The following is a 27,611-nucleotide window of genomic DNA, read 5'->3' as shown; positions in this document are numbered from 1 at the left end:
CTTCCCCTCACCGCACCGAGGGAACACCAGGTGCTGTTCTTTGAACGCAGTTAACGTTATTCTGTCGAGTGGACGGCACCTTTCCCGTGGACCTCTGTGAGTCTTCAAGCACGACCCGTTTCAAGCTTGCCAAATCATGTCGCGAAATTCTTGGTCTTCGCCATCATATTGAACGCATATAGGTACACGCATTCACGTCAAAACAAAGTAAAAACGAACAATAAATATATCACATCCTATCATTTCGTGATTTCCGGAAGGCAAGCCTTTTCTACTCCCACGGACAATCATGGCAAGATGTGCCACTCTTCTTCGCATACCCTTTTCCTTTTCCCTTGATTACAACAGTCTGTACTGCGCGAAGAAAATTTTTACAAAGCCCCGAAACGTCAGCATTAAAATAGACTCATGGGATACATGTTTAGTATAAGTATTCGTAACATGTCCCACGATTTATTAACGATCCATTTAATTGTGACCCCCAGGGTATAGTAACCAACGACCTGCGGTCTTTTGAGTACTGATGGTAGAAATCGACGCAGGCGTGTGTTTTTGGGCGTAGCTGAGCCTAGGCTCGCGATAGGAATTCCTTCACTCAGGCGTGTTCGCCCGGTGCTAAATGACGAGGAGGTTCCTGACTCAAAATCCGCTTTTGGGAAGGTGTACCATACCTACCAACTCCACACTGTTCATGACCCGTGAAGCCAGAGTCAACACCAACACGATACGTGATGATGGAGATGGGGGTTGTGCACCGCCCCTCCGAGAGTGAGCCAGTCATCTACGATTCTATACACTTTTATCATTATCACTTTTTCTATTTTGGTGTAACACAAAAATTTAAGGGCACTTAACAAATCACGTGTTGGCAAAGCAACAGAAAGCGCGGCCGATTTTCGATGAAGTTTTACTATTTTCTTTCTGGATGCTTTCAACTCAACTCCCATCATTCATTCATTACATGTATTTTCGTTGGGCTTCCCTTTGAGTCCCTCTTCCACTGGCATTGCGCAATTCCGCGCGGCGGAGTGGCCAGCTGTCGGCTACGCGCCGGCGAGGAGAGCAGTCTGAGCCAACGGGGAATTAAATGACGGAGGACGAGTTTTTTTCGTGAGGAGGAATCTAGTGCTATCACACTGCAGGCCGACGCAGCTCTGGGCTCGTGCAATGCTCGGGACTGCCTAGCTCGGGGGGAAGTACTCATGCCCTCCAAAACGCGGTCGGTGTTAGCTTCCCGTACGGCGGCTGGTCGCGCGTGAAATACAACATCCACATTCAACGATCCCAACGATCCGAAATGGCTGCGCGTCTTCAATCTTCAAAAGGGAGCACGCTCGGCATGCCTGTTGCCCGCACGGGGCGTGAGAACGCTAGAGGTGACACAGTGAGGTCGCTTTCTGTCCACTCTTGGGTAGTTCCATTTTAAATCGACAAGTGTGGGAAATTGACAATTTTTAATTTACATGAAACATGAAATTTATGAAAAAAAAATATATGTTAGATAGCACCTCGATTGATGACAAATGCAAAAATTTCGAGCTCCATCCGATGAACCGTTTCCGATATGGAGAGGCGGAAGGTTGCGGCGGCGAATGTTGGTTCGAATTTTTTTCCCAACTTTGACCTCATAGCAACGCGCTTCTTTTTTTACCACGTCCTTCAAATTTGGCTGATAAAACATATGGGTTCAAGACAGCCCGCCGAAAAAGTCCCGTGACTCCTACTTTAAAGGGGCGCTACGAAAAAATTCCCGAACACAGCACTTTCGGCAAAAAATGTACGACTTCGAACTTTTATTGTTCATGAGCGGGTATACGCATTCCCTTGAAGGTAGATTCACTAGAACCGCTAACTCATTCTCTATCGAATGGTATAGCTATCATTTATATAGCTCCTGTGGTAGAGCGAGCAGACGGCTGTAAGTAGAAGCAACTCGCCAAATTGCTCCCCGCAATCGCCCCCCAAAACGTCAGTTTATACATTGAATTTCCCTCTCCCCCTCCCCCACTACGCGCTCCGACAAAGAAACCCCCCCGCCCCCAACTGGGCGTCTGGATCCGCCCCTTACACAGGCTGATACGTGGTGACTGATAGTCTGGTACACGCCGAGCAGGCGTAACCGAAAATGTCTTTCTAAACTCAAAAATTTATGTCCTAAAATAGGAATAAAATTTCGGCCAGCGGATTGATAGGTTGGCTGGCCCTTTATATCCTCGTCAATCAGACGAAATTTATTGCTCTTTGTGCCACGTCACGCTGTTATTTAAGCGTTGTTTAGTGAATACGTGCACTATTAGTAATTTGTAGACGCGGTTATAGGTCTAGTAATGCTACTGCACGAATTTTGGCTCCCGGATTTGTCAAAAGATTCGATAAATCCGGATTTAAAAGCGAATTTGATTTAGGTCCGGAAAAACAAATCCGGATTTAAAAGGATTTGATTTAACGTGTCAAAATTAAATCCGGACTTGATTTGGATTTGATTTACTACCTTCAGAAAAAATGCGGATTTGATTTAAATCCGATTTGAGCGGACAAATCCGCAACACTGGTCACAACACTATTGTGAAAAAGATGAAGCAACGTGGACGTGCTGAAACACGGTCGCGCGCACACACACACGCACGCACATAAAACGCGTGCACATGCGTTCACACACAAACACAAGCGCGCATAGGCTCACACGCACTAACTTCCGTGTCCCCACACATGCGCGAGCGCGCACACACACAACCATACGCACAACCACACAAACAAGCAAATCGTGTGATATAAAGCACATAAAAATGTGTCAAACTCAAAACCACAAAAAATCGTTTTTGATGTTGTGAGTTTCATACTCTTCCATACAGTGACATGTAGGTGGTGGTGGCCGTTGTAAGCTTCACAGAGGTGGGCAACGTCTCCGACTAACGCCCTTGGGCAATGTGCGTCCTGGACAGACATCTAAGGGAACCGCGCCGACATATGTCTGAAAGCGTCTGAGGAAAAACCCCAGACAGCACAGCCAACAGCAAGATATGGAACCTGTGAGGCGCTCGACACGGAAGCGAGGAGTCACATGGGCACTGACGTAATTTCCGCACGAAATTACCGGTCTTCACTAGGCTTAACGGCAGCGACGAAACATGTCATTTTCGCGTAAATAATGATGGCGGAGCGAAAGTTGAAGGCGATTTTGCAGCTGGTTACGAGATGGTGTATACTCACAAAATAAAATTAGAGTAGTCTATGAAAAAACATTGTCAGGAAATCGCCGCTTAGGCGCTCCAAGTACCATCGTCCATTCTGGAGAAATTTTGGTGTCATGGCGGCTCCCATGGAAAACAGCAAACAATGGAATGCGCCCAAGTTTGATTGACAGGTCAAGCCTCTTTTTGAGGCTCCTCCGAATGGCCAGACTCTCTTTTAATACACTGCACTGAAGTACTCCTTATCGGAGCGCCCACTGGCGTCCGCTTGACGAACAAGTGATCATCTCTCTTCCATTCGGCCAACTGCCTTTAAAATATCAGAATTGTTCGTCCTATATTTGCTGGACGACAAGCTCGACAGGAATGCGGAACACACCTGTCTGTTTTTTATTCAATAGAAGAAAATAATAAGGGCAAGAGATATGACAAAAATTATCTCTCTACCTACCAGCCTGCATGTTGAGCATTCTGCTGCCGTCATTTATGGTCAAGAGATCCAACAGGTCACGTGATATGCGCGTCAAGAGTTCCAAAGTGTCACAAGGTCCAACCGCGTCAAGAGATCCAACCGTGTCGAAAGTTCTAACAGGTCAACAGATCCAACTGGATCGAAAGAACGCGTGATAAACAAATAAAAAAGCTAATCAATAAACGGAGAGCGCGGCCAAGTTCCGCGGTAGCACTTTTGAGTATATTGATTGACATCAGTAGATATCAAACGCAGCCGATGCTCGAGCTATTAGTTAGAACGGAATGCTCGAAGACGGTTTTAACGCTAGTTCATTGCCCTTTATTGTCAATCTTCATATTTCCTGGGCTTTTTCCTTGACCTTGTGCTTGTACAATGACCGGGAGATGAAGTGGATGCACAAGGGAACTGCTACTGAGAACGAGAGTGACGGGTGCAAAAGGAGGGTCAGGAGAACGCGGGGTGGAATGACACGGGGTGGGCGGTTCACGAAATGAGTTCACAAGGAGACTGCTACACTAAGAACAAGGCCAGCGGGTGCAAAAACGGATTATCAGCGGAACATGTAGTTGAATGAGCCAATATAAGGATCTCGAAAGCATCGTTTGCTCAGTCCGGGTCTTGGCTGCAAACGCACGGTAAGTTAGCTTGGCCTACAGGACATGGACGGCGATTTTGGTGTCCCAACTTTGCCGTCTAATCATCGCTCTGAGTACCGCAGCACGCGATGGCCGAACGCGGTGTTAGAGTTCTCGTTCAAGTTCGCAAATAAGAAGAACCCAAGCATCAACGCAAGAACCCAAGCAACAGCTAAAAGGACGTAACACAACGAGAATGCAAACAGCGAAAAAAAAAGTCAAGTCAAGAGTTGAAGCGAGTCAGAAGTTCCAACCTGGTCAAGTGATCCATTGGGTCAAGAGATCCACTGTTGGACCTTTTGACTCGATGGATCTCTTGACTCGTTGGACATCTTGACGCGGAATCGATTCTGTCGTGTGGCGCTTTGTTGACGTCCATTTCGGTGCAACTGTTACTTGTTGAATAGGTGCTTTGCAGTTGAATAGAGCAAATAATGCCACACTCTAACGAAGAGAGACCTGATATGGTGCTGCCCTTAGGCGCAGCACACGACAGGAAAAAAAGAAGCAGCGAAGACATTGCAAGGTGACATACTCGTATGATACCAAGACCCGCAAACAGTCTTGCTGCACTATCTGAACTTAAAAGAATAGGGAAAGTTTACAAACAAATGTCACACGTCAGCGACACTGCAAGAAGATGCCCGTATACCCGCATTTATTGCTGCAAACCCGTTGGTATGAGTACAGAAGAGACCATGGTCGTCGACCCTGTGTTCACCGCACAATTTCATGATCTGGTTTGCAGAGTTGGATCTATGTTCCAGATTGATTGTGGAATGATGAAGGAAACGCAATAGAAAAGCCTCTATGAAAGGCTTTGATCTGCAAATACCGGCAAAACGTACTACTTTTCAACCGGCCCAACGAGCAGATACCGGCTGGGTGGCAACCAATAGTTCGAACAAATGGATCACCAAAACAGAGTGGATTTCGCAAACTGGCTTTTGCTGATGAAAAGCCGGACTTTCTCAGAACTGTCATTTGGACATTACAGCTTAACATATCATTGCCGACAAATGTCTAAAGCTGAAAACGCAATGGCACTTCTTGTATGGAGTATACGGGTGAAAAAGTGAAAAAAAAGGAGGTGTCACTGAACATTTGGGGAGGTGTTAGGGGGTCTGGATAAATCACTGTATGCCATGTTATGACTATTTCCTTGTTTACACCTATAAATTGACTTTTAAGACTATGACTACTACATGCACTACTATGGGATGGTATGGAACTGCCTGCATAATATGTCACCCGTTTTGACTATTTTCTTGTTTATGGCTATAAATTGACTTTTTATGACGATGCCTCCCCCGTGCACTACTACGGGAAGGTATGGGACTACCGGCATGATTTATGACCTGTTTTGTCTATTTCCTCGTTTACAGCTATCAACTGACTTTTTATGACCATGCCTACTCCATGGACTGCTCTGGGAATGTATACTACTGCCTCCATGATTTGGGATCTGTTTTGACTATTTCCTCGTTTACAGCCATAAACTGACTTTTCGTGACTCTGACTACTTTACGCACTAGTATGGGACTACCTTTTTTGATTGCGTGTTAGCGCCGCGAAGTCACTGTGGCTATGAGCGGCGTACATACGTGGACAGATGGAGAAAGGACAGCAGGAAGGAGTGGAGGACAGGGGGTATGCGTCCTGGGCCGACTTTAGGGGGAACTGTGCCGACATTCCTCTCCGACCTCAGACAGCACAGCCGGCGGTAGGATTAGAACCCACCACCTCCCAGTTTTCAGCACGACCTTGGGTACCACCACCGAGCGGACGCCTTAGCCCACTCGGCCATGTCGCTGGTATATATGGGACTACCTGGATCATGTATGACCTGTTATGACTATTTCTTTGTTTATAACTAAATTGACTTTTTGTAACTGCTCTATGCACTACAATGGGATGGGATGGGACTACCTGCATGATTTATGGCCTGTATTGACTATTTCTTTACGGTTATAATTTGACTTTCTATGACTAGGACTACTCAATGCACAACAATAGGGTAGTATGGGACACCTACATCATATATGACATGTTATCAGTATTTCCTTGTTTACGCCCTATAAATGGACTTTTTTACTATGACTACTACGTGCACTACTATGGGATGGTAAGGGACTACCTGGAACTAACGCGAACTACCTGGAAAGTAGTTGCTCTGAAGCTGGAACATACAAACAGGTAAACAAACACAACACAGCCTTCAAGTTGCCTAGGAACAAGAACAATTGAGATATGACATTCATGGAAAAAGCCCCTTCTTTTTCACGCCTCTTTCCAAATGTAAGTTGGTCAGCAATGACATGCACATCACAGTACCACATCCTGGTCATGACTTCTTTATAATGCTCTTCATGTTTCCCTACAATTTATCGGTTCAATGACCTCTTTGCTCGTCATAGGCCTTCTGTGTTAAAATGACGTGAGCCGAGTTCTTGAATTCTCACATAGCAAGCGTTATCGTGAAGGTAGACTTATACTATCCCGTCGCAATGTAAGGAGTAGTCGTAATTATAAGAAATCCACTTGTACCTGTAAACCAGGAAAGTGTTATAACATGTCATAAATCTGCAGTCTTATATTATCCCATTGGAGTGCAAAACGTATACTAGTCGTATTTATAAAACGTTCATTTCAAGCTGCAAACATGAAACAGTCATAACATGTCATAAATCGTGCAGGTAGTATCATACTATTCCTGGCCGAATCCAGCTCACCAACGCTCTGCACTCAAAGCTCTTTTGACCTTTCTGGACACAATCGGACTTCGATCCTTATTGTGAAGGGGCTCATTATTTCATTCCCCACATCGCCACCAGCAATGGGGTAGAGTATCGCTTCTGGTCATGAAACTCCCCATTCATCCTCTTAAAATAAAGTTCTTGCTGTTGTGTTCAATTGTAGTGCACACTGTAGTCGTAGTCACAAAAAGATCATTTGTCGCTGTAAACCAGGGAATTGTCATAACAGGTCATAGATTATGTAGGTAGTCTTATAATATCCCTTTGTTGTGCAAATAATAGTTGTATGCATCAAAATCAATTTGTAGCTACAAACGAGGAAATAGTCATAACAGGTCACAAACCATTCAGGTATCTTAAATTATCCCATGGTAGTTTAAATAGTACTCATAGTCATAAAAATCAATTTATTGTTGTAAACAAGGGTTGAGTACAGCTTGTGTATTACGTTCATAATAAATTTTCCCTTAACAACAAGGAAATAGTCACGACAGGTTATAGATCATGCAGGTGCTCCCATATTATCACATAGTAGTGCATTTACCACCGATAGTCAATTTATAGCTGCAAACGAGGTAATAGTCATAACTGGTCATGAACATTGCAGGTAGTCCCACATTTCCCCATATGTGCATGGAGGAGGAGGCAGTCATAAAAATTAAATTTATAGCCAGAAACAAGGAAATAGTCATAACAGCTCATAAACCATGCATAGACGGGTAGAAATCCAGCGAACCGGTAGAGATGTAGGAAGGAAGTTGCCTCAGGACAGAAGCCGCCGATATTTCGAACAGAGACTGTTCTTCTTCTGGGCACCGTCCTCATCATTGGCATGGCATTTAAAGGGTTAGGTGTGACGTGTTTAAAGGTTCATGCGAATTCACACCTAACCCTTTAAATACCATGCCAATGATGAGGACGGTGGCCAGAAGAAGAACAGTCGCTGTTCGAAATATCGGCGGCTTCTGTCCTGAGGCAACTTCCTTCCTACATAAACCATGCAGGTAGTCCCATACCATCCCATTGTGGTGCATAGAGTAGTTATGGTCATAAAAAGTCAATTTATAGCCCTAAAAAAGGAAATAGTCAAAACAGGTAATAAATCGTGCAGGTAGTCCCATACTATACATAGTAGTGCAAAGCGTAGGCAGTCACAAAAAGTCAATTTATAGCCAAAAAGAAGGAAATAGTCATATCGGGCCATAAACCATTCAGGTAGTCCCATACCATCCCGTAGTAGTGCATAGAGTAGGTATAGTCATAAAAATTCAATACATGACTGTAAACGAGAAAATAGTCAAAACAGGTTATAAATCATGCAAGTAGTCCCATACTATCCCATAGTAGTGCATTGAACCGTGATAGTCACAAAAAAGTCAATTTATAGCCATAACCAAGGAAATAGTCATATCATATCATGTCATAAATCATGCTGGTAGTCGCATACTATCGCATGGTAGTGCATAGAGTAAGCCATAGTCACAAAAAAGTCAATTTATAACAGTAAACAAGGAAATAGTCCTACCAGCTCATAAATCGTGCAGGTAGTCGCATGTTATCACATAGTAGTACATTGAGCAGTGATAGTCAAAAAAATTTATAGCCATAAACAAGGAAAGTCATATCAGGTCATAAATCATGCAGGTAGTCCCTACCATCCCATAGTAGTGCATAGAGTAGGCATAGTCATAAAAAGTCAATTAATGGCTGTAAACGAGGAAATAGTTAAAACAGGTCATAAATCATGCTGGTAGTCGCGAAATTTAAAAGGTTTCAGAATACTTTCAAAGCACACATCGGCTTTCCAGACGAATGTCGGCACGTTCCCCCTGAAGTCGGCCTAGGACGCATACTAACCCCCCTGTCCCCCACTCCTTCCTGCTGTGCTCTCTCCGTCTGCCCACTTCTGTACGCCGCTCATAGCCACAGTTGCTTCGCGGCGCTAACATGCAATAAAAAAGCACACATCATCCTTTGGCACTCTATGTGCACCCATGATCTTGTCCACACGACAAAGTCACAGTATGTAATGCCATATACCGCCATCTGTGTCTGGACCTGGTAGAAATATGCATGTGTGTTTTAGGTGCCACTTCCCATTTGTGGTTTCTACGCAGAAATTTGAACGGTTCTCTGCCATGCAGGTGCAGTGAGATGTTAGGACGCTGCCGTCATCATTACTGAGAAGCCAGGTTTTCAGTGGTGCTTCTCGCAGCCGCTGGGAATGGTCAACCTGAAAATAATCAGTGCTTAGGGTGGTAGTAGAGAGCCAAGCTTTGGCCAGCTGTCAAGTCGTACTCAAAAAGTTACTTACAATTCCTGACATTTCCACTCACCCTCCTACTCAATCTATGAATTAGCTTCTTTTACTCGCGGCACGGAGCTTCTACTTACCTCGCTTAGCACGACGACAAGCTTCGATGGGAGCCGCATAGCGTTCAGGCTCCTCACCCAACCACTTGTGAAATAATTGTTCACCTCAAGGGACTTACAGGCCTTCATTTCCTGCAGCGACACATAGCTAGTCGACAAAACCAGGTAGTTTATTATATCTACGTGCGTGGTGGCAGACAATAATTCTGCTTTTGCAGTCGCGTCTACTCCGATGGAAAACTTGTAGGGATCCAGGTCTTCACACATCCGAATTTCGCACTCATACCGAGCACGGACAGGGTCAACAAATCGAAATATGCAAGGCAATACTCATACCCACCAGTATTCGGCATCCTGCTGCTTGCGTTGTAAACGTGGAAATGTTGAGAGCCATACGGCGAGTACACCAACGGCAGCCGACCGCTGGTGCCCAGCTATGGCGGCCGACGGATCAGACAACACGATATGACGTCACGTGAAAACTATGTATAGCGTGCGTCGGCTCCTAGCGTAGACACGGAAGCCAGCTCTTTTCCCATGATTGTTACAATGTACCGATCACCTATTCTTCGTTTTGTGCAGAAGTCCACAGGATTTTGATTGTGTCGAAGGGCACGATTGGCGGGATGTGGACGGTTACTACGACGTGCAGCGCCTCAGGAGAAGTATTGCGCAATCATGCAAATGAATACCAGATAAACGGGCGTATTGCGCAAGCTCCCTCGTGCTCCAAGGTACATGTGTTCCCGGAGATCTGATAGAACTTATGTTGACAACAGTGCTGCGCGCGTGACCCGATCTAAGTACTCTCCCCAAGCAGCACAATGTACTGAAAGTCGAGTGCAATAGGGGTGGACGGTATGTGTCTTATCAATGTTCTTTAGTTTCTCGAGTCTGTTCAAGGTCTTCCACCTACCCATCCACCCCTATTGCACTCGACTTTCAGTACATTTTGCTGCTTGGGTCGTTTCGCACGGACAGCCCATGTATCTTGTGCCGCATGCATATTACCACGCTTCTTGTTTGATAACGACGGCAACACGCGGCCGACATCAAGGACAATCAGCGCTGCGTGACCTTTCGGAGTAACCCGTCTATGGCGCGAGCCATCTACGTTGCGCATGCTAGGACTGACGCCTAAACCTTCGATGGGGTACCTTCGCCAATAATACTGCCGGTTACCGTGGTACAGGGAGCGTCCCATTGAAGACTACTGAGGGATGCTTGCATGTTTTCTGTGGTGGGTAGTCCTCTTGGACTACCCAAACCCCAGAGCCAGAGAGTGCAAGAGGGCACGCCCCTCACTCTCCTGCGCAACCACCATCTCTCCTCTCCCTCTTTCACTCTGCCCTCTTCTCCCTCAACCGGGTGCACCGAGCCGCCACTTCAGAGCAGGCTGACGACACTTTTCCCGCTACATCATCCCCCCCCCTGAAACTTGACAATGCGCGCGGTCCATTCTCGATTATTCCCTGCCGAGCAGGGGCGGATCCAGACCCTCGGTTTGTCGGGTATAAAATGATTGTAAGCCCAGATCTGGGGCATTCAAATAGACAAGTGTGCTATTGTGCTCATCTCAACAAGAGCTCAAGTATTCTACCTGTTGCATAGTGGTATTCTGCAAAAAGGTTGCAAGTCTACTGAGGGCAGCTAAGGGTCAGCAAATTGTTTCCCACAAGGTGTTGCTTTTCCACAGCTTGAAGCTTTGCGTGTTGTCCTGTCTTCTGTGTTCCAGCCTCAGAACATTAATTTCTATCGTTTTCTTCTCTTTGGAAAGCGCCATCGGAGGAGACGAAACTATCGTACCAGACTGGACTGGCGATATGACGATAGCACGTCTTCTCCGGAACACGGACACAATGAAACACGCGATCTGCTGCGACGTCCAGCCATGAATGGTATATGCCACGAAACACGTGGTACGGGCTGTCTAATTCTTCGGGAACGCCTTTGCGCAGCTTTGAAAGGAAAACGAGAGAAGAAAGGCCCTCAATTTTCAGGGAGACTGGAGAACGTATCCGTACAATCGAGAGACTGAACGAAATTCGAAAGTCTCCCGGATATTCCGGGAGAGTTGGCATGCATAGAATTAGGTAAGTTTTCTGTTTCCACGACCTCTCTTATGTCTAACGATATGTCTTATGATAAAAAGACGTTCACTGCAAAACTGCACAGGCTTTCTGATGACCTTGCCTTTCTTCTTTTTTTCCCCTGTTCAAACTATACAAGTTATGCAAGTCTACCATTATATCTGAGTCTCAGAGATCAGTTAATTATTGTTCTCCATAATTCAAAGTGCCATTAGATGTCGAGTGGTTCCCCTGCGCCCAAAGTATATGCAGGAGCTATTGGAATACATCACAAATATGACAATGGCTATGCCGATCGATTATGTGAATGCTGACAGAAGATATTATTCAAGCCGTAGCTTTCTATGTAGTAGCACATGTAGCAATATTAAAATGTATTCGATTCGTTATTATTCGAAAAAATAAATGTTCGATTCGTATTTGACTCAAATCAAAATTTCACAATTCGCACAGGCCATATCAGAACAATAGGAAGGCTCGAAGGTCCCATAATATGGACGACAAAATGAATTGCTGGAGAGCTTACCTGACTAATGCGCAGAGCAACGTATTGTGTACGTGCCACATGGAAAAGCACTGGGATCCCAGGTTGACAAGCGATTCCCCACCGACATTCTGGGGTCGCGACACGAGCACTGCTTCCAAGTGTCCACTTTCCAACATAAGCAGCCAGTATGTCTTGTTTACAAGACGGCTGATCTCTGAAAGGCCATGAAAGTATGCCCATGTGAGGATGACAAACATACATTCTTGCTTAAGTAGGTAAAGACTTGATTGAGAAAATATATTTTTACAGTGAGTGGGATCTGTACACGAGAACACTCATTCATGAGAACGTTTTCGTTACTAGGAAATCTTATATGCAAGACATCTTGTAAGACAAAGTCGATGGTTGTTTGAAAGTTGCTAAATGTACAAAGGTGTCACAAGCGTTTCATATGATTACTCTAAAGAGTATGCTACTACTACCTGATTTAAAATTTACTGCATTGCGAGATCAATTATGAGAAACAGTAGCATGTAAACACAGCAAGTCATAATTTTCAGCTGCCAGAAGTGTATGCCATTGCCAGCACACTCAAAGGAAGTACATACTCAATTTCTGCACCTAGACATGCAAATTAATTTATTCAATTTTATTGAATTACTTATTAAAAAGTGTCCGATTGTCACAAAAAATCAGAGTTCATTGTGGTGCTAGCCATATACCAAATCCCAAATATTATCCTAAAATACCACCGCGTTCCGACGCTAGAGGGCTCTGAAGTTTGTGCTGCGAGCAAAAACTATACTCCTTATGGAAGCGTGTCGTGAGCTATCTACTGCACCGAAGAAGCTCAAAATTTAAATGTGTGTTCTATAAAGACCAGACCACCCACTGACCGAGTGCCAGTGGTCTACCGCAAAGTTTAGGATTTGGGGAATTTTGGGAAACGCTTGAAAATTTGCTAGTTTTGACATTTTTCATAAAAATAACTACAGTCTCTAATAAAACCAAATTTTGCAGGTGTAAAGTCAATCAGGACTGCCTTCTAATAAAAAATTGTGAACACTTTTCTCAGTGAGCTATTTGTGGTAAAAAAATGGTAAAATCACGGATATCCTTGAAAAGTGCGTATTTCAGCAAGAAAAGTTTCAACGGCAATAACAAGCTAAAAATGTGTTTCATATAAAACTGTAGAAGAGCACCTCATTTGTGCATGGAGAAAAAATGGGATAGGTACTCCTTGTTAAAGTGAAGCTTCTTCGTTTTTTTCGGCGGCATAGTTGCGACGTAGGCTTCGCATTCCGGTTACCGTGAGCGCACCTTCAGCTCGGAAAACGTAGTATAAAACTGAGATTATTGCAAAACAAATTCTGGAGACTGTGCTCTAAACGAAAGGTGTCAACAGTAAAAAGGTAATATGCCTATTGACAGTTTTCGACCGTCTGAATGTCAGGGCGGCAAGAGGCCCCAAGTTCGCCTAACGGCTGTTTTCCCTTTTTGGCTCTTGCCGCCAAACGACTACAAAGTTTCATTGAGGTCTCGACCTATCACAACTTGCATTCCGTCGTTTGGCGGCAAGGGTCAAAAAGGGAAAACAGCCGTCATGCGAACTTGGGCCTCTTGCCTCTCGCATGTGTTTCTGCGTCCTTCAGATCTCATTTTTTTCCGCCTTCGTTGACCAATAAAAAGGAGCAAATCCACCACTTTCTTTGGAACTGGCGCCGTCTATTAACTGCGGGAGAAACTAAACGCTATCCTGGGTTCGAGGGTGTTCGGTTAGAAAACGACTCCGCAAAGACTACGCTGCAGTTTGCGGATATACACTTACGGAGCTGTTGTTTTGACTGAAGTACTGCTTTTGGTTTCCATGATCGAGGAGGACGTCATTCCGTTTCCATTCTTGCGAACCGGGTGGATAAAGGACTTAACTAAATGAAGCAGGTGAAGCAGAAGCAGGTATGGGAGTACCTGAACGGACAACACGAAGACCGTCAGGCAGGCGCATCGCGGTTGGTCGTGAGGGGTACGTAGACAACGTCATGCTTAATACCGTCTGTGCAAATTCCGAACACTTACTGGTGAAATGCACCTGCAAGCCATCAATGAAGACCGGAAAATATATCGTGTCGGCGTGGTTTCACCGTGATGACGGACGGGTTATTGGTGGGCACTGCGGATGCATTGCCGGGTGAGTAGAAAATAACAGCGGACTTGTAAAGCTTGAAGTATAACACTTAGTTTTATGGATTGCATTCAATATTATACAGTGGTATTAACTTCATATAGTAGTGATTCAGCGCAATGAACTTTTCTTTCAGGCTCTGTGAAACTTGCCACCACGTAGCAGCCCTCTTGTTCTACGTGGCGGAAAAAAATCATACGACCAGAAAGCTAAACCTGCAATCCTGTACACACCTGCCCTGCCAGTGGATAATTCCCAGTCAATGTAAGTTTATCCCCTCCTAGCTTGTAATTTACTGCACTCATGTAAAATCTAAGCTTGTGCACATTCTCCGCGCATGCACGCGTAAAAGCGAATGTCAGACACAGCAACCAATTGATGATATGACATAAAATAGTTTATTGACATGTACCATGTCCACGCTGGCATGGTATCATGTGTTCCCTATATTGACAGTACAAACTGGCAATTGGTGATGATCTGACCACATGGTTTTCACACTAAATAATGTGACAAAGCATCGTGAAGATGAGTAACACTACTTTCAGCTTATTCTATTTATCTTGTTATCACAGCGAAGAAACATGCCCCAGCAGCCCCTTTGAAGGATATCACGTGTCTTGATGCCTTGGCTAGTTGATTTCCTTTCCCCCACTGACACAATCGCATGTATACTATATCGATATTTATAACTGACTCCGCATCCACGCCGTAGAGCTGACTCTTTTGATAGTCACGTATTGTTGTGCTTTGACCTGAAATGAAATACAGCATAAAGTAACGAAAACGCACATAAGGATTGCGGTGTTTTTCAAACGCCGTACCTTTCACCGTCAACCTCCAACTGAGCCGTTCGTATCTGTCCAGAACGGATTTACTGCTTTGTTTTCGATAGGTGCAAACTGTCGGCACATAATCGACGCGATTTCTGTCGCAGCTGGGCTCGCCTAGGAAACGCAAATATGCAGCAATGAGTGACTGAGTCATAAAAATAGCACAGAACTACTTAATGAAAACGTGCTATAACTTTCTCACCTGCGTCGAAGTGCGCACCGCATAGCGTTGAATATTGCGTCGGCTCCCAACGCTTTCCGTCTTTACCCAGCCTCTCCACTGCGCGAATCCACGCTTCCCGTCTCTCAGGATATAACCGTTTGCAACGGGGGGGGGGGGGGGGTAACGTTGGGTAGACCAATAACGTAGTAGTGTTTGCAGCCAAATGACACGCAATTCACCGGCATGGCTGCACAGCAATGGCGCTTGCTTCCAACCACTTCGAGACCCCGCGGGTAGCAAGGAGAAGGAGAGGACGACGCATGCGCAATATGTTTTTTTTTTTTTCTAAGTGGCGGATTGTTCTGCACGAGAAAATTCTATATTTATGGCAGTTTTAAGTGAGCGTAGTTTGAACTCGACTGACTCGGACGTGTGTAGTTTGGTTTGGTTTGTGCTCATCTTTGTTTGTTAAACCGCTCCTTTTTGATTGTGGTTGTTATTGAGCTATCTGCTATCTTGTGTTATATATGCGCTTAATAAATATGTGCTGTATATACGTTATATTATGTGCGAGCCGAAATCTCGCTGAAGCAAGACTTAAAATAGTTAATGCGCTATGTCAATAACGCCAAGAATGAATTATGCACATTATAGAACATTCGTTACAGCAAGAACAGTCCCTTTTCGTAAAGGAATATTGTTGTTTTTAGTGAGGATGACGTCAACTTTGCAGCAACGTGACAACAGGAAACCGCACCAAAAGAATTATAGGTTCTTGTGCAACGCACTGTTAGGTCACTTCTGTATCTCGAAGGAGGATCACAGCATCCCTTTCATTTTCATTTTTGACTCATACTGTTGCTCTGTTTCTCACATATTCTTTTGCACACGTGTACAAATCATGAGGCGTCAAGAATCGGTTGTTATATGGCAGCTGTACGCTAGCTTTCACTGCGACACTCAACAACGTTCCCCCATCAGGACCATCACAGGGACCCATCCCACGGTATATGTTGCAAACGATGGCACAAATCGGATATTCCAAAGTCATACAGGTACGTGGTGACAGAGATTGGCGGTGTTTTTATTTTCTTATAGTATTGTGATACAGCACCATCTGTGAAATAAGAATTCTACTAAGAAATAGATCACTAACTGTAATCTCAAAGCGCAACTTTCACACGAGTGCTAATCGTGAACAACCCGGGGAATTCTGATAATTGAATGTAACTCTAATTAGTCGTTTCATGGGTAAAGGTTATAATAAAACAAGCTACGGCAAATGAAGGAAAGCCATTCAACACTTACCCCTGTGAATATTACTTGCTCTATTAGCGTAGCCTGAGTTTCATCGGCGTGTTTCATTAGGCTCAAAATAGCGGAGAGCTCAATGACAACCACAATAAATGAGAAGCGGTTTACGAAACCAGGAAGTGCACGGTCCAAATCGGTCGTGTTCAAACGACGGTGCATCTAAACGGCCACAAATATAGAATTTTCCTCTGGAGAAGAATTCATTTCTTTTCATTGATCCAGCGCCATTATTGACAACAAAGGTAAAAAAATTCTCAGACCTGAGGGAAGCAGAAACCCAAGACGGAGTGCAAGATGTACACTACAAGGTCGAGACTTATATATAAACAGCAGCAAAACATTACAGTCATGATATAGTGGATGAGGCAATTAAACGTAACACAAGACGAGCCTTATATCTCCCACCTGCATACTTCAATTGAATGCAGTGGGTTCGAACCCCGTTGCTGGTGCCTTTTCTTTATCTGCCATCATTTAACTTTATAGTCGTATGGCAGCAAGGTCCGAAACGGGAAAATGGAAAACAGCCACCAAGCGAACTTGAAGCGAGCATGGGACCTCTGCGGCCCCGACATTGAGACGGTTGAAAAAGGTCAATACGCAAATCGCCATTTTAACGAAAGAAGGAAGTCACTGAAAAGGTTAGCCAGCTGCAAGACTCGAACCCAGATGGGTTCGAGATCCACAAGATGTGAGTCCGAGTCCTGCAGGCGGCTAGCCTTTTCAGTGACTTCCTTCATTCATTGTTCTTAGGTACTGGAGGATTTGTGTGTTGTCCTTTCCTGTGTATTCCAGCCTCAGAACCACGACCTACTTAAAGGGAGACTCCGCACCAAAAACGTGTTGAGGTAACAGTGCGACATCAATCCGTACCGTATGATATTTCAGTGAGTACAATTTCTCATCCCCAAATGGCACAGATAATTAGAAGAGGAATATTTCCCTTGAGTGGTTAGGCGCTCCTCTGCGGAAAAGCAGTCCAGCAACACTGGTCTTCACCTCACCGGTATTCCTCGTGTACGGCTTTCTGTATGCATTGTTTTTACAGCTGGCGAATATTTTAGAACGAAATCGAGGAAGCATATGACTGGTCACTCAATTTACCCATTTTACTCATTTTTTACTTATTTACTTATACATACTTACTTATTTATTTACTTATTTTACTCAATTTTTGAAATACGAATATTCGAATTCGATTATATTTAAGAATTTTCTTCGTGGCTTTCGAATATTTTCAAATATTCGATATTCCTAGAGCACATACCGAGTGCCGTGCGCTAATCCAAATGCAGCAGGTTGTCAACGGTAAACTGCGCGCGAAACAGGCGACACGGAAAGCATTCAGCGCCGCGCGTTCAGCACGTCAACGCGATATATCAACATTTCAATTGCAACGTCTTCACAGCACGTAAATTAGAGGTGTGCGCCGCGCCGCCTAGCCGCCAGTCAGTTTGTGCTCGCCGCCGCTGGGTCACTCAAAACGGCGTGCCACCGCATGATCTCCGCGACGCTGTCTGGGAACAAAGTTCTCACTTTTCCGTTCACATTTTACTGGGAGAAGGCATAAATCTGTCATCACCATGTGATTGTTTTCTTATTTCTGGGGAATAATAATCCGACCATACATCGTGTGTAGCAAGCATGACCACAATGACCATGACAAGGTCTTCGATCGGCTCTCATATACGTAGTCTGCGGCAACCGTGTGATCAGTCATCAAGTCGTAAATATTCCGCACAAAAATGGAAGATCAGCGACCACGAAGTGTTTTCGCAAACATGAAAGAAAATGGGCGGAGGCAAAATATGTTAATGTGACATCTCCTGTGCATAGTACCGTGTTGTCAGGAAACACTTTCTGAGAGGCTTAAGAAATGAATGAAGTAGTGGTTCAGTCAAAGAATTATATTCATAAAATAAGGCAGCTTGGCAACATGTTCATGAGTATCACAAATACAGAGGTGTCGTTTTCGAAAAATGAAGTATTTTGATTGAACGATAAAATATACTTATGGCGTGAAACGTAATAACCTTGTAGCTTAGTAACCTTTAATGATATCTAAATATGAGCACTCTATACGCTGGGCAAAGTGCCATGAAAAACCTCCGAGAGGAGTCAAAAAATAGCGTATGTCTGACTGGGACAAGAAGAGTTTTAGTTTTGCTGTACTGACCCACTTATCCTCCAAGATGATAGTTTTCCCACAGAAAATACCCTCATCTTTTAGCATATCCCCACTAAATAATGCTCCAGCCAGGGGCGGATCTAGAGGCGGAGTCCGGATGTCCAGACCCTCCCCTCAATTTCTGTCTTCACATAGTGTTTAATCGACCTTATAGATCGCGTATCTAGCATGCTACCCATGGCTGGACCCCGTCCTCAGAGAAATCCTGGATCCGCCCCTGGCTCCAGTGGTTTCTGCAAAATCCATGTAAAAATGGAGAACGCAGGGGAGGAATCGTGCGATTAGGCTTAACCCAGGTGTCTTGGCCAAGAAAAACGGGGAAAATACTGCGGCTCCCTATGGCAATAAGTGCGGTAAAGTTACAGTGGTTAACCTTCTGTTACGTAACGAAAAAGTAAAAGTTCGGTAAAACGATAGAATCCTTTCCCACAGACCGAAAACTATTGGATGGACACATTTTCACACCGACAGCGCTTCCACAGATCTGTGGGGATAACGGTGAAACTCTAGAAAAAGAAGAAAAAGCGTAAGCATCGTAATGCAAGTAGTAAAGATACGGTGAGAAACTACGACAGGTCCACTCAGCAACCTGGACCCCTGGGCCCTGCCCTGAGCCCTGCGCGTATTTTTCCCCGCGCGGCGCGTGTGCGGAGGGTTGTCCACGTGCTTATCGGCGGGGGGAGGGCTGCGTGCGCGCTTACCCTCTCACATTTTTGAGTCTGGGCCAACTTATTTCGTCATTTTTCAATCTGTGCCGACTTCAATCGCAATTTTTTTTTCAGCTACAACAGGTGTCCAGTAGGCTGTTTACATGCAAAAGATAGCCATACACAAAAGTACAAGTGAAAATATATTTATTAAAGTCATTAGTGTCTGAAATTATGTTATGATCGACTCTGTGTGGAGGAGAAAAACCCAGCCAAAAAACCTGATGCAGAAGAAACACAATACGCGTAACAAAGAATATACTTATTAGAGGTACGATACAATAGCATTGAACAGGTATCACAGGTCACACACAATATTTTTATTAACTGTAATCATACACAAGTTTTCAACGAATCAGAAGGGATAGCACATTTAATCAATGAAGATGTTCTTAATCAATACGATTACAATCAAAATTACAACTTTTATTATAAAAAGTCTGAGATGTGAGAAGCTGATAGATGTAAGTAATTTCTAGCACAAAAGCTAAGTTTAATATTCCAATATGACCCAAATAATCAGTTCCTTATGAAGTGAATAGCGCAGACATAAGGAAATAATTCGAATCAGCACATAACATTAATAGAGAACCTAACTGACGTATTCTCCAACATGTAGGGAAATAATAGCTACACAATACCATATCAAAACGAGAAACGGACACCACATTTAATCAAAGAAGATATTCTTAATCAATATGATTACAAACAAAATTACAAGTTGTAATATAAAAAGTCTAATATTCCTATACGTGAGAACCATCAGTGCAACAGCGGGAAGTTCTTTTAGTTGTATGTAATTAAATGTGAACAGCACAGACCCTGGAAGACCATGGGACACGAACACAAGAGGAAATAAAATCTATACCACTACAGAGAAGTTATCCTTAATCAAAACAACAGAGGAGAATAATCTATCATTTTAACTATTATAAAATCATCCTCGTGACATAATCTAAACGAACACTATGCAATTTTCATTCTAAGAGACACTACAAACCTTACTTTGTTTTATGAATCCAATACAGAAAATAGATATGTTAAAAATGCACTTCACCACATAGCACGCTCCTAGCCAACAACCAGCTCTGATGATACCTGCACTGATTTGTTGAAGACGGGTGCCGATAGATGTATGTAATTAATTGTGAGCAGCACAGACCCTGGAAGACCATGGGACAAGAACGACACGAACACAAGAGGAAATAAAATCTATACCACTACAAAGAAGATATTCTTAATCAATATGATTACAATCAAATTACAAGTTGTATTATAAAAAGTCTAATATTCCTACACGTGAGAACCATCATTGCAATAGCGTGAATATCTGTCATAACATTTTCGAGCGCAATTCCAACATTACACAACTTTTAATTTGTTATTAAGTGAACAGCATAGACGTAAGGAAATAACGAGAAACAGCACAATCAACGGCTACAATTAATAGAGAGCCAAACCTGCGCACCATCCAACACATAGAGAAATAATAGCTAATCAATCTATCAGAAGGAGAAATATTACAATATAGCACAGACTTAACACTGAAGAACAGGGGAACACTCTAAGCGGCGACATGTAAACAACAGAGGAAAATAATCTATCATTGAACCATCATAAAATCGACCAAGACACAATTGTCATTCTAACAAACACTACGAACCTTGATGGAGGTATCCAAGACATAGAAAATATGCACTGTTTTCATCTCGGTTTTCACTCTTTTCCTCAAAGCCGGGAGACTTTATGTCTCTATCTATATGACCAAGCTCCCATGCTTTATCACTCAAAGGGTTGGGGGTTATATCCCTTCTTCCAGCAAACAGGACGTTCTAGAGGTCAGATAAGATAGTTCAAAGGCGATATATTTTATTGTGCAGCGCAAATAGATGTCGATATTATTCGCGGGGATCACTATCTTTTCGTATCCTTTCCTTGAAACGGAAATCTTTCGTCAAAGTGGTTGACAAGTCGACTAAGAGCCAACTCAGACAAAAGAGTCCCAACTCAGAGACTATTTTTACTTATCTCAATCGAGTGAACAATTGAAAGAAATACGACACGCATCATGCATACATAATGTCGAACTCATAGAGTATCAGTCGAACCTGAAACAAAACAACAATTAATTCAGACAAATCATTTCTAAGCAAACAGCGTGAATACACCATAGAATCTGTACAGAAACTTGTCATTTTCAATGAATAAACATGATCAACTAGTGGATTCAAGCGATAAAGTGTGATGAAACCCGACGACTCCCCAACACCAACATCAAGTTAGGGAGGGACGGGCTCTAGTATGGCCTTGTACATAGAATCATTGAAAGCGCACATTTTTTTCATGCTCATCACATCTTTTTGTAAATCAATTTCCATAACTCTCATGGCTTGTGGATATTAATAACATTCTAAAAAATTTTAATCAATAAAATGAGCATAGATATGCTTTTAATTAAGTGTAGACGCGCACTTGAAAACAGAAGAGACAATTGTTCTACATTGGAAGGATGGACAGATTTTGTACTCGCTACCATAAGTCGTGGGAAGATGTGATAAAAGACTGCTTCGAAAAGGAAGAGCCGCGAAACGATTCAATTATCGCTGCATTTCAATACGTCCTAGACATGGTCGTATTCGGAGATATGGTACAAACTACAGAACTGAAGATGCAAGAATTTATATGCCGAATCTACAATACTTATAAAAACATCTGCACATCAACGACAGAAGGGCCACTGGGATTGATGGCAGAGTTTTTGAGATTTGCTAATGAAGAGTTGAAATACACTAGACCAGATGTAATTGTAATCATTGCAATGCGCATTGCGTTCATCAAGAAAGCAGTCAGATCAAATTATCATATACAAGCGGTCTATATCGCACGGTTCATTACGGATTTGTTGAAATTACACATATCTGAGATGGAAAGTACATAAAATCTTATCACGTGATATGTTCCACTACTACGGCAACGCAATTATTTTATTCTACCAGTCAGTGATGTCGAATTAACAGAAGTTCAATATTGTCGTGCAAGGTCTGATGTATCATCACTTATTGAAACTCAACAAACATATCAATTGCGGTGGACCACCGGACGATTTTCATCTAATACTCTCTTGTACACCATTCAAGAATCTTCATACAGAGAACGGAAACATCAATAAGAGACTGTGCAAGTTCATCGCGACAAAGTGAAAGTTGTTGTAGCAATACAAACACGGCGACAACATATCACCTGCGTTAATCAACGCTGGATTCAAGCGCCCAATAATCAGCATAAACTACTTGATGTCTTCGGAATTCATGAATCAAGACAACAAACGAAAACTTTGGAATAGAATTGTAATTTATCGGAATATACAAGCATATAATTGAAATAATAATTGTATTCTTTGTCAGTATTGTAATGTATTCTATACATCGCAGCGAAAACAGCTTATGATTAGATTGAAGATTTCTAAGGAGACGAATATTCCACACTGTGTGTAAGAATTCTCATATGGAATGAGACCTGACCATCAAATAGGTTTCACCCGACTACACTCTGTACAAGTACAACATCCCAAGGATAGAATTGTCAGAGAAGGATCGGTCATTGAAATTTGAGGCATGATACATCAATCTTTGATTACAAAAAAAAAGGGATCCTAAAAAGGGATTCTATCCTTGGGATGTTGAACTTGTACAGAGTGTAGTCGGGTGAAACCTATTTGATGGTCAGGTCTCATTCCATATGAGAATTCTTACACACAGTGTGGAATATTCGTCTCCTTAGAAATCTTCAATCTAATCATAAGCTGTTTTCGTTGCGATGTATAGAATACATTACAATACTGACAAAGAATACAATTATTATTTCAATTATATGCTTGTATATTCCGATAAATTACAATTCTATTCCAAAGTTTTCGTTTGTTGTCTTGATTCATGAATTCCGAAGTTTCTGACAAGTTTCTGTACAGATTCTACGGTGTATTCACGCTGCTTGCTTAGAAATGATTTGTCTGAATTAATTGTTGTTTTGTTTCAGGTTCGACAGATACTCTATGAGTTCGACATTATTTATGCATGATGTATTAATTGTGTCATATTTCTTTCAATTGTTCACTCCATTGAGATAAGTAAAAATAATCTCTGAGTTGGGAACGCCTCATATTTCTGAGTTATGTTTCACATTTGATTTTTCTGTGTGGTTCATCTATATAGAACTTTCCGTTGCAAGATAATACAAAAATTGATGTGATTAAATTTGTTTCTCGTTTTTGATTGAGTATTGTTGCTACCATTTAATAATTTGGACTTTCTCTACATGTTCAATACCAATATCGCATCTGTACAAACTTAGTCGACTTGTCAACCACTTTGACGAAAGATTTCCGTTTCAAGGAAAGGATACGAAAAGATAGTGATCCCCGCGAATAATACCGACATCTATTTGCGCTGCACAATAAAATATATCGCCTTTGAACTATCTTATCTGACCTCTAGAACGTCCTGTTTGCTGGACGAAGGGATATAACCCCCAACCCTTTGAGTGATAAAGCATGGGAGCTTGGTCATATAGATAGAGACATAAAGTCTCCCGGCTTTGAGGAAAAGAGTGAAAACCGAGATGAAAACAGTGCATATTTTCTATGTCTTGGATACCTCCATCAAGGTTCGTAGTGTTTGTTAGAATGAAAATTGTATCTTGGTCGATTTTATGATGGTTCAATGATAGATTATTCTCCTCTGTTGTTATTTACATGTCGCCGCTTAGAGCGTTCCCCTGTTCTTCAGCGCTAAGTCTGTGCTATATTGTAATATTTCTCCTTTTGATAGATTGATTTGCTATTATTTCCCTATGTGTTGGATGGTGCGCAGGTTTGGCTCTCTATTAATTGTAGCTGTTGATTGTGTTGTTTCTCGTTATTTCCTTACGTCTATGCTGTTCACTTAATAAGAAATTAAAAGTTGTGTAATGTTGGAATTGCGCTCGAAAATGTTATGACAGATATTCACGCTATTGCAATGATGGTTCTCACGTGTAGGAATATTAGACTTTTTATAATACAACTTGTAATTTGATTGTAATCACATTGATTAAGAATATCTTCTTTGTAGTGGTATAGATTTTATTTCCTCTTGTGTTCGTGTGTTCCGCGGTATTCCATACATCTATCGGCACCCGCCTTCAACAAATCAGGGCAGATATAATCAGATCTGGTTGTTGGCTAGGGGCGTGCTATGTGGTGAAGTTCATTTTTAACACATCTATTTTCTGTGTTGGATTCATAAAACAAAGTAAAGCTTGTAGTGTCTCTTAGAATGAAAATTGTATAGTGTTCGATTAGATTATGCCACGAGGATGATTTTATGATACTTAAAATGATAGATTATTTGTAGTGGTATAGATTTTATTTCCTCTTGTGTTCGTGTCGTTCTTGTCCCATGGTCTTCCAGGGTCTGTGCTGTTCACAATTAATTACATACATCTATCGGCACCCGTCTTCAACAAATCAGTGCTGGTATCATCAGAGCTGGTTGTTGGCTAGGAGCGTGCTATGTGGTGAAGTTCATTTTTAGCATATCTATTTTCTGTGTTGAATTCATAAAACAAAGTAAGGTTTGTAGTGTCTCTTAGAATGAAAATTGTATAGTGTTCGATTAGATTATGTCACGAGGATGGTTTTATAATAGTTAAAGTGATAGATTATTCTCCTCTGTTGTTTTGATTAACAATAACTTCTTTGTAGTGGTATAGATTTTATTTCCTATTGTGTTCGTGTCCCATGGTCTTCCAGGGTCTGTGCTGTTCACATTTAATTACATACAACTATCAGAACTTCCCACGGCTGCACTGATGGTTCTCACGTATAGGAATATTAGACTTTTTATAATACAACTTGTAATTTTGTTTGTAATCATATTGATTAAGAATATCTTCTTTGATTAAATGTGGTGTCCGTTTCTCGTTTTGATATGGTATTGTGTAGCTATTATTTCCCTACATGTTGGAGAATACGTCAGTTAGGTTCTCTATTAATGTTATGTGCTGATTCGAATTATTTCCTTATGTCTGCGCTATTCACTTAATAAGAAACTGATTATTTGTGTCATATTGGAATATTAAACTTGGCTTTTGTGCTCGAAATTACTTACATTTATCAGGTTCTCACATCTCAGACTTTTTATAATAAAACTTGTAATTTTGATTGTAATCGTATTGATTAAGAACATCTTCTTTGATTAAATGTGCTATCCCTTCTGATTCATTGAAAACTTGTGTGTATGATTACAGTTAATAAAAATATTGTGTTTGATCTGTGATACCTATTCAATGTTATTGTATCGTACCTCTAATAAGTATATTCTTTGTTACGTGTATTGTGTTTCTTCTGCACCAGATTTTTTGGCTGGGTTTTTCTCCTCCACACAGAGTCATAACATAATTTCAGACACTAATGACTTTAATATATTTTCACTTGCACTTTTATGTATGGCTGTCCTTTGCATGTAAACAGCCTACTGCACACCTGTTGTAGAGCTGGAAAAAAATTGCGATTGAAGTCGGCACAGATTGAAAAATGACGAAAGAAGTTGGCCCACACTGGAAAATGTGAGAGGGTAAGCGCGCACGCAGCCCTCCCCCCGCCGATAAGCACGTGGGCAACCCTCCGCACACGCGCTGCGCGGGGAAAATACGCGCAGGGCTCAGGGGTCCAGGTTGCTGAGTGGACCTGTCGTAGTTTCTCACCGTATCTTTACTACTAATGCACAAGTGACCATGCGCCACACACACAAAAAAAAATCGCTCAATTCTAATGCTGGTCAACGTATGATGTTAGTTGACCTCGGGTATTGCAGAGTTGCACGCCCTACCGGTGCAGGTTCAGTACAATAAAATTTTCTATTCAGTGGTCTAGGTACCCTACCGTGCAAAGGCTGGTGCCATAAAAACGAGCCGCCCTCGGTAGCTCAGTTGCTAGCGTGTCCGCCTACTGATCCCAAGATCGCGGGTTCAAACCCTGCCGAGGATGGTGACAATTGGTGGAAGGGAACAAATTGCTCGACCAGCTGCCCGACCACTGTGGCGTCACTCATGATCAGTTCTCTCACGGGATAAAGCCCTGAATTATTAAAACTCTTACTAAAAATGTGAAATATTCTCCTACCTCCTCTATGTGATTGAGCTCAAGATCGCAGGTTCGATCCTGGCCGAGGACGGTAGCAATGTCGGGGAGATAAACGTTGCTTGCAGCACCATGTGTCAGAGATTTCCGGCGCACGTCAAAAGAACCCCAGGAGTTCGAAATTATCCGCAGTCCTACCCTGCGGCACGTGCTGCGTGTCGCCACACAAATAGACTAACTCACGTTACGTGTAAATCTACTCTAAATTTTACTAACGTGATTGAGGAACATGTCTTGGAAGGGAGATATGTTCTCAATTAGATGGCACTTATTGGGAGAAAGTACCTTCTTTAGACACTTATTGGTGTAGAAAAACACACACACACACACACACACACAAAACGAATGGGCACCCATGCACCTGCATGTTCATATTTGGCACCATCGCAACGCGAAAATCATCCTTTTATACGATGCTTGTCCATCGATTTCATCCTTGATTCGCCCTATGTTTCGATGCTTGTTCAGTGCTAAAAAAGAACACTGTTGTGGTAGCAGCAAAATTAAACAGAGAAACACGGTAGTCCTGGGAAAACCGCGTCAAAACGCTATCCCTCCATCCTTGACTCCTTCTTACCTGCTCCCTACGCTGAGCGCATGCGACCGGGACGAGCTTGGGGAGGGAACGCGGAGAAAATTAAATATTTTGACGGTATTCTGGAGAATTCGGCTGATACTTTGTGCGGCTTTCTTCAAGTTCAGTGCCATGAGGAACGTGTCCTTGTCACTGCCTGCTACAATATTCACTTGTATTACTTCGGCCAGCACTCACAAGGAAATAATGCCCTCTGTTGCGAATCAGAAGGTAACGGCCGCATCTATTCGCAATTTTGGTTTACGACGGGTGGGATATTGTGGTTTCATTGGGGTTTTAAAGGAGCTGTCTAGAGGCACACAACTTGGTTTCTGTTTTTGGTCAGCATGGAATGTTAGGCACCCGAAAACAGTTTTCCCACAATTAGTACAACCGTAGCGAAATTGAGACGCCTGCAATAGCCCCCGGAATCTCCCGTGCGCGAAACACCCTCCTTCGCCTTCAC

At 42.7% G+C, this 27,611-nt stretch overlaps 1 protein-coding gene and 1 long non-coding RNA gene across 4 annotated transcripts in view; both read right to left on the bottom strand.

Annotated features, from left to right (window-relative positions):
* The window catches only part of LOC135375679 (spatacsin-like), a 504,414-nt gene that overhangs the window by 298,089 nt on the left and 178,714 nt on the right, over nucleotides 1-27,611 (bottom strand). For all 3 annotated transcript variants that reach the window (XM_064608337.1, XM_064608338.1, XM_064608339.1), the window contains one exon: nucleotides 12,047-12,221. In XM_064608337.1, coding sequence (XP_064464407.1) covers nucleotides 12,047-12,221 — 175 coding nt within the window. The remainder of the gene's footprint in view (nucleotides 1-12,046; nucleotides 12,222-27,611) is intronic.
* Nucleotides 14,573-15,360, bottom strand: LOC135375673 (uncharacterized). Its single transcript, XR_010417331.1, has 3 exons — nucleotides 15,225-15,360; nucleotides 15,014-15,136; nucleotides 14,573-14,944 (listed from the first exon to the last, which is right to left on the bottom strand). It is a non-coding gene; the product is annotated as an uncharacterized LOC135375673 (long non-coding RNA).

Source organism: Ornithodoros turicata, unplaced genomic scaffold (assembly GCF_037126465.1).
Source record: "Ornithodoros turicata isolate Travis unplaced genomic scaffold, ASM3712646v1 ctg00000915.1, whole genome shotgun sequence".
Taxonomy (NCBI): Eukaryota; Metazoa; Arthropoda; class Arachnida; order Ixodida; family Argasidae; genus Ornithodoros; species Ornithodoros turicata.
This window is presented reverse-complemented; position numbering and strand designations above follow the sequence as displayed.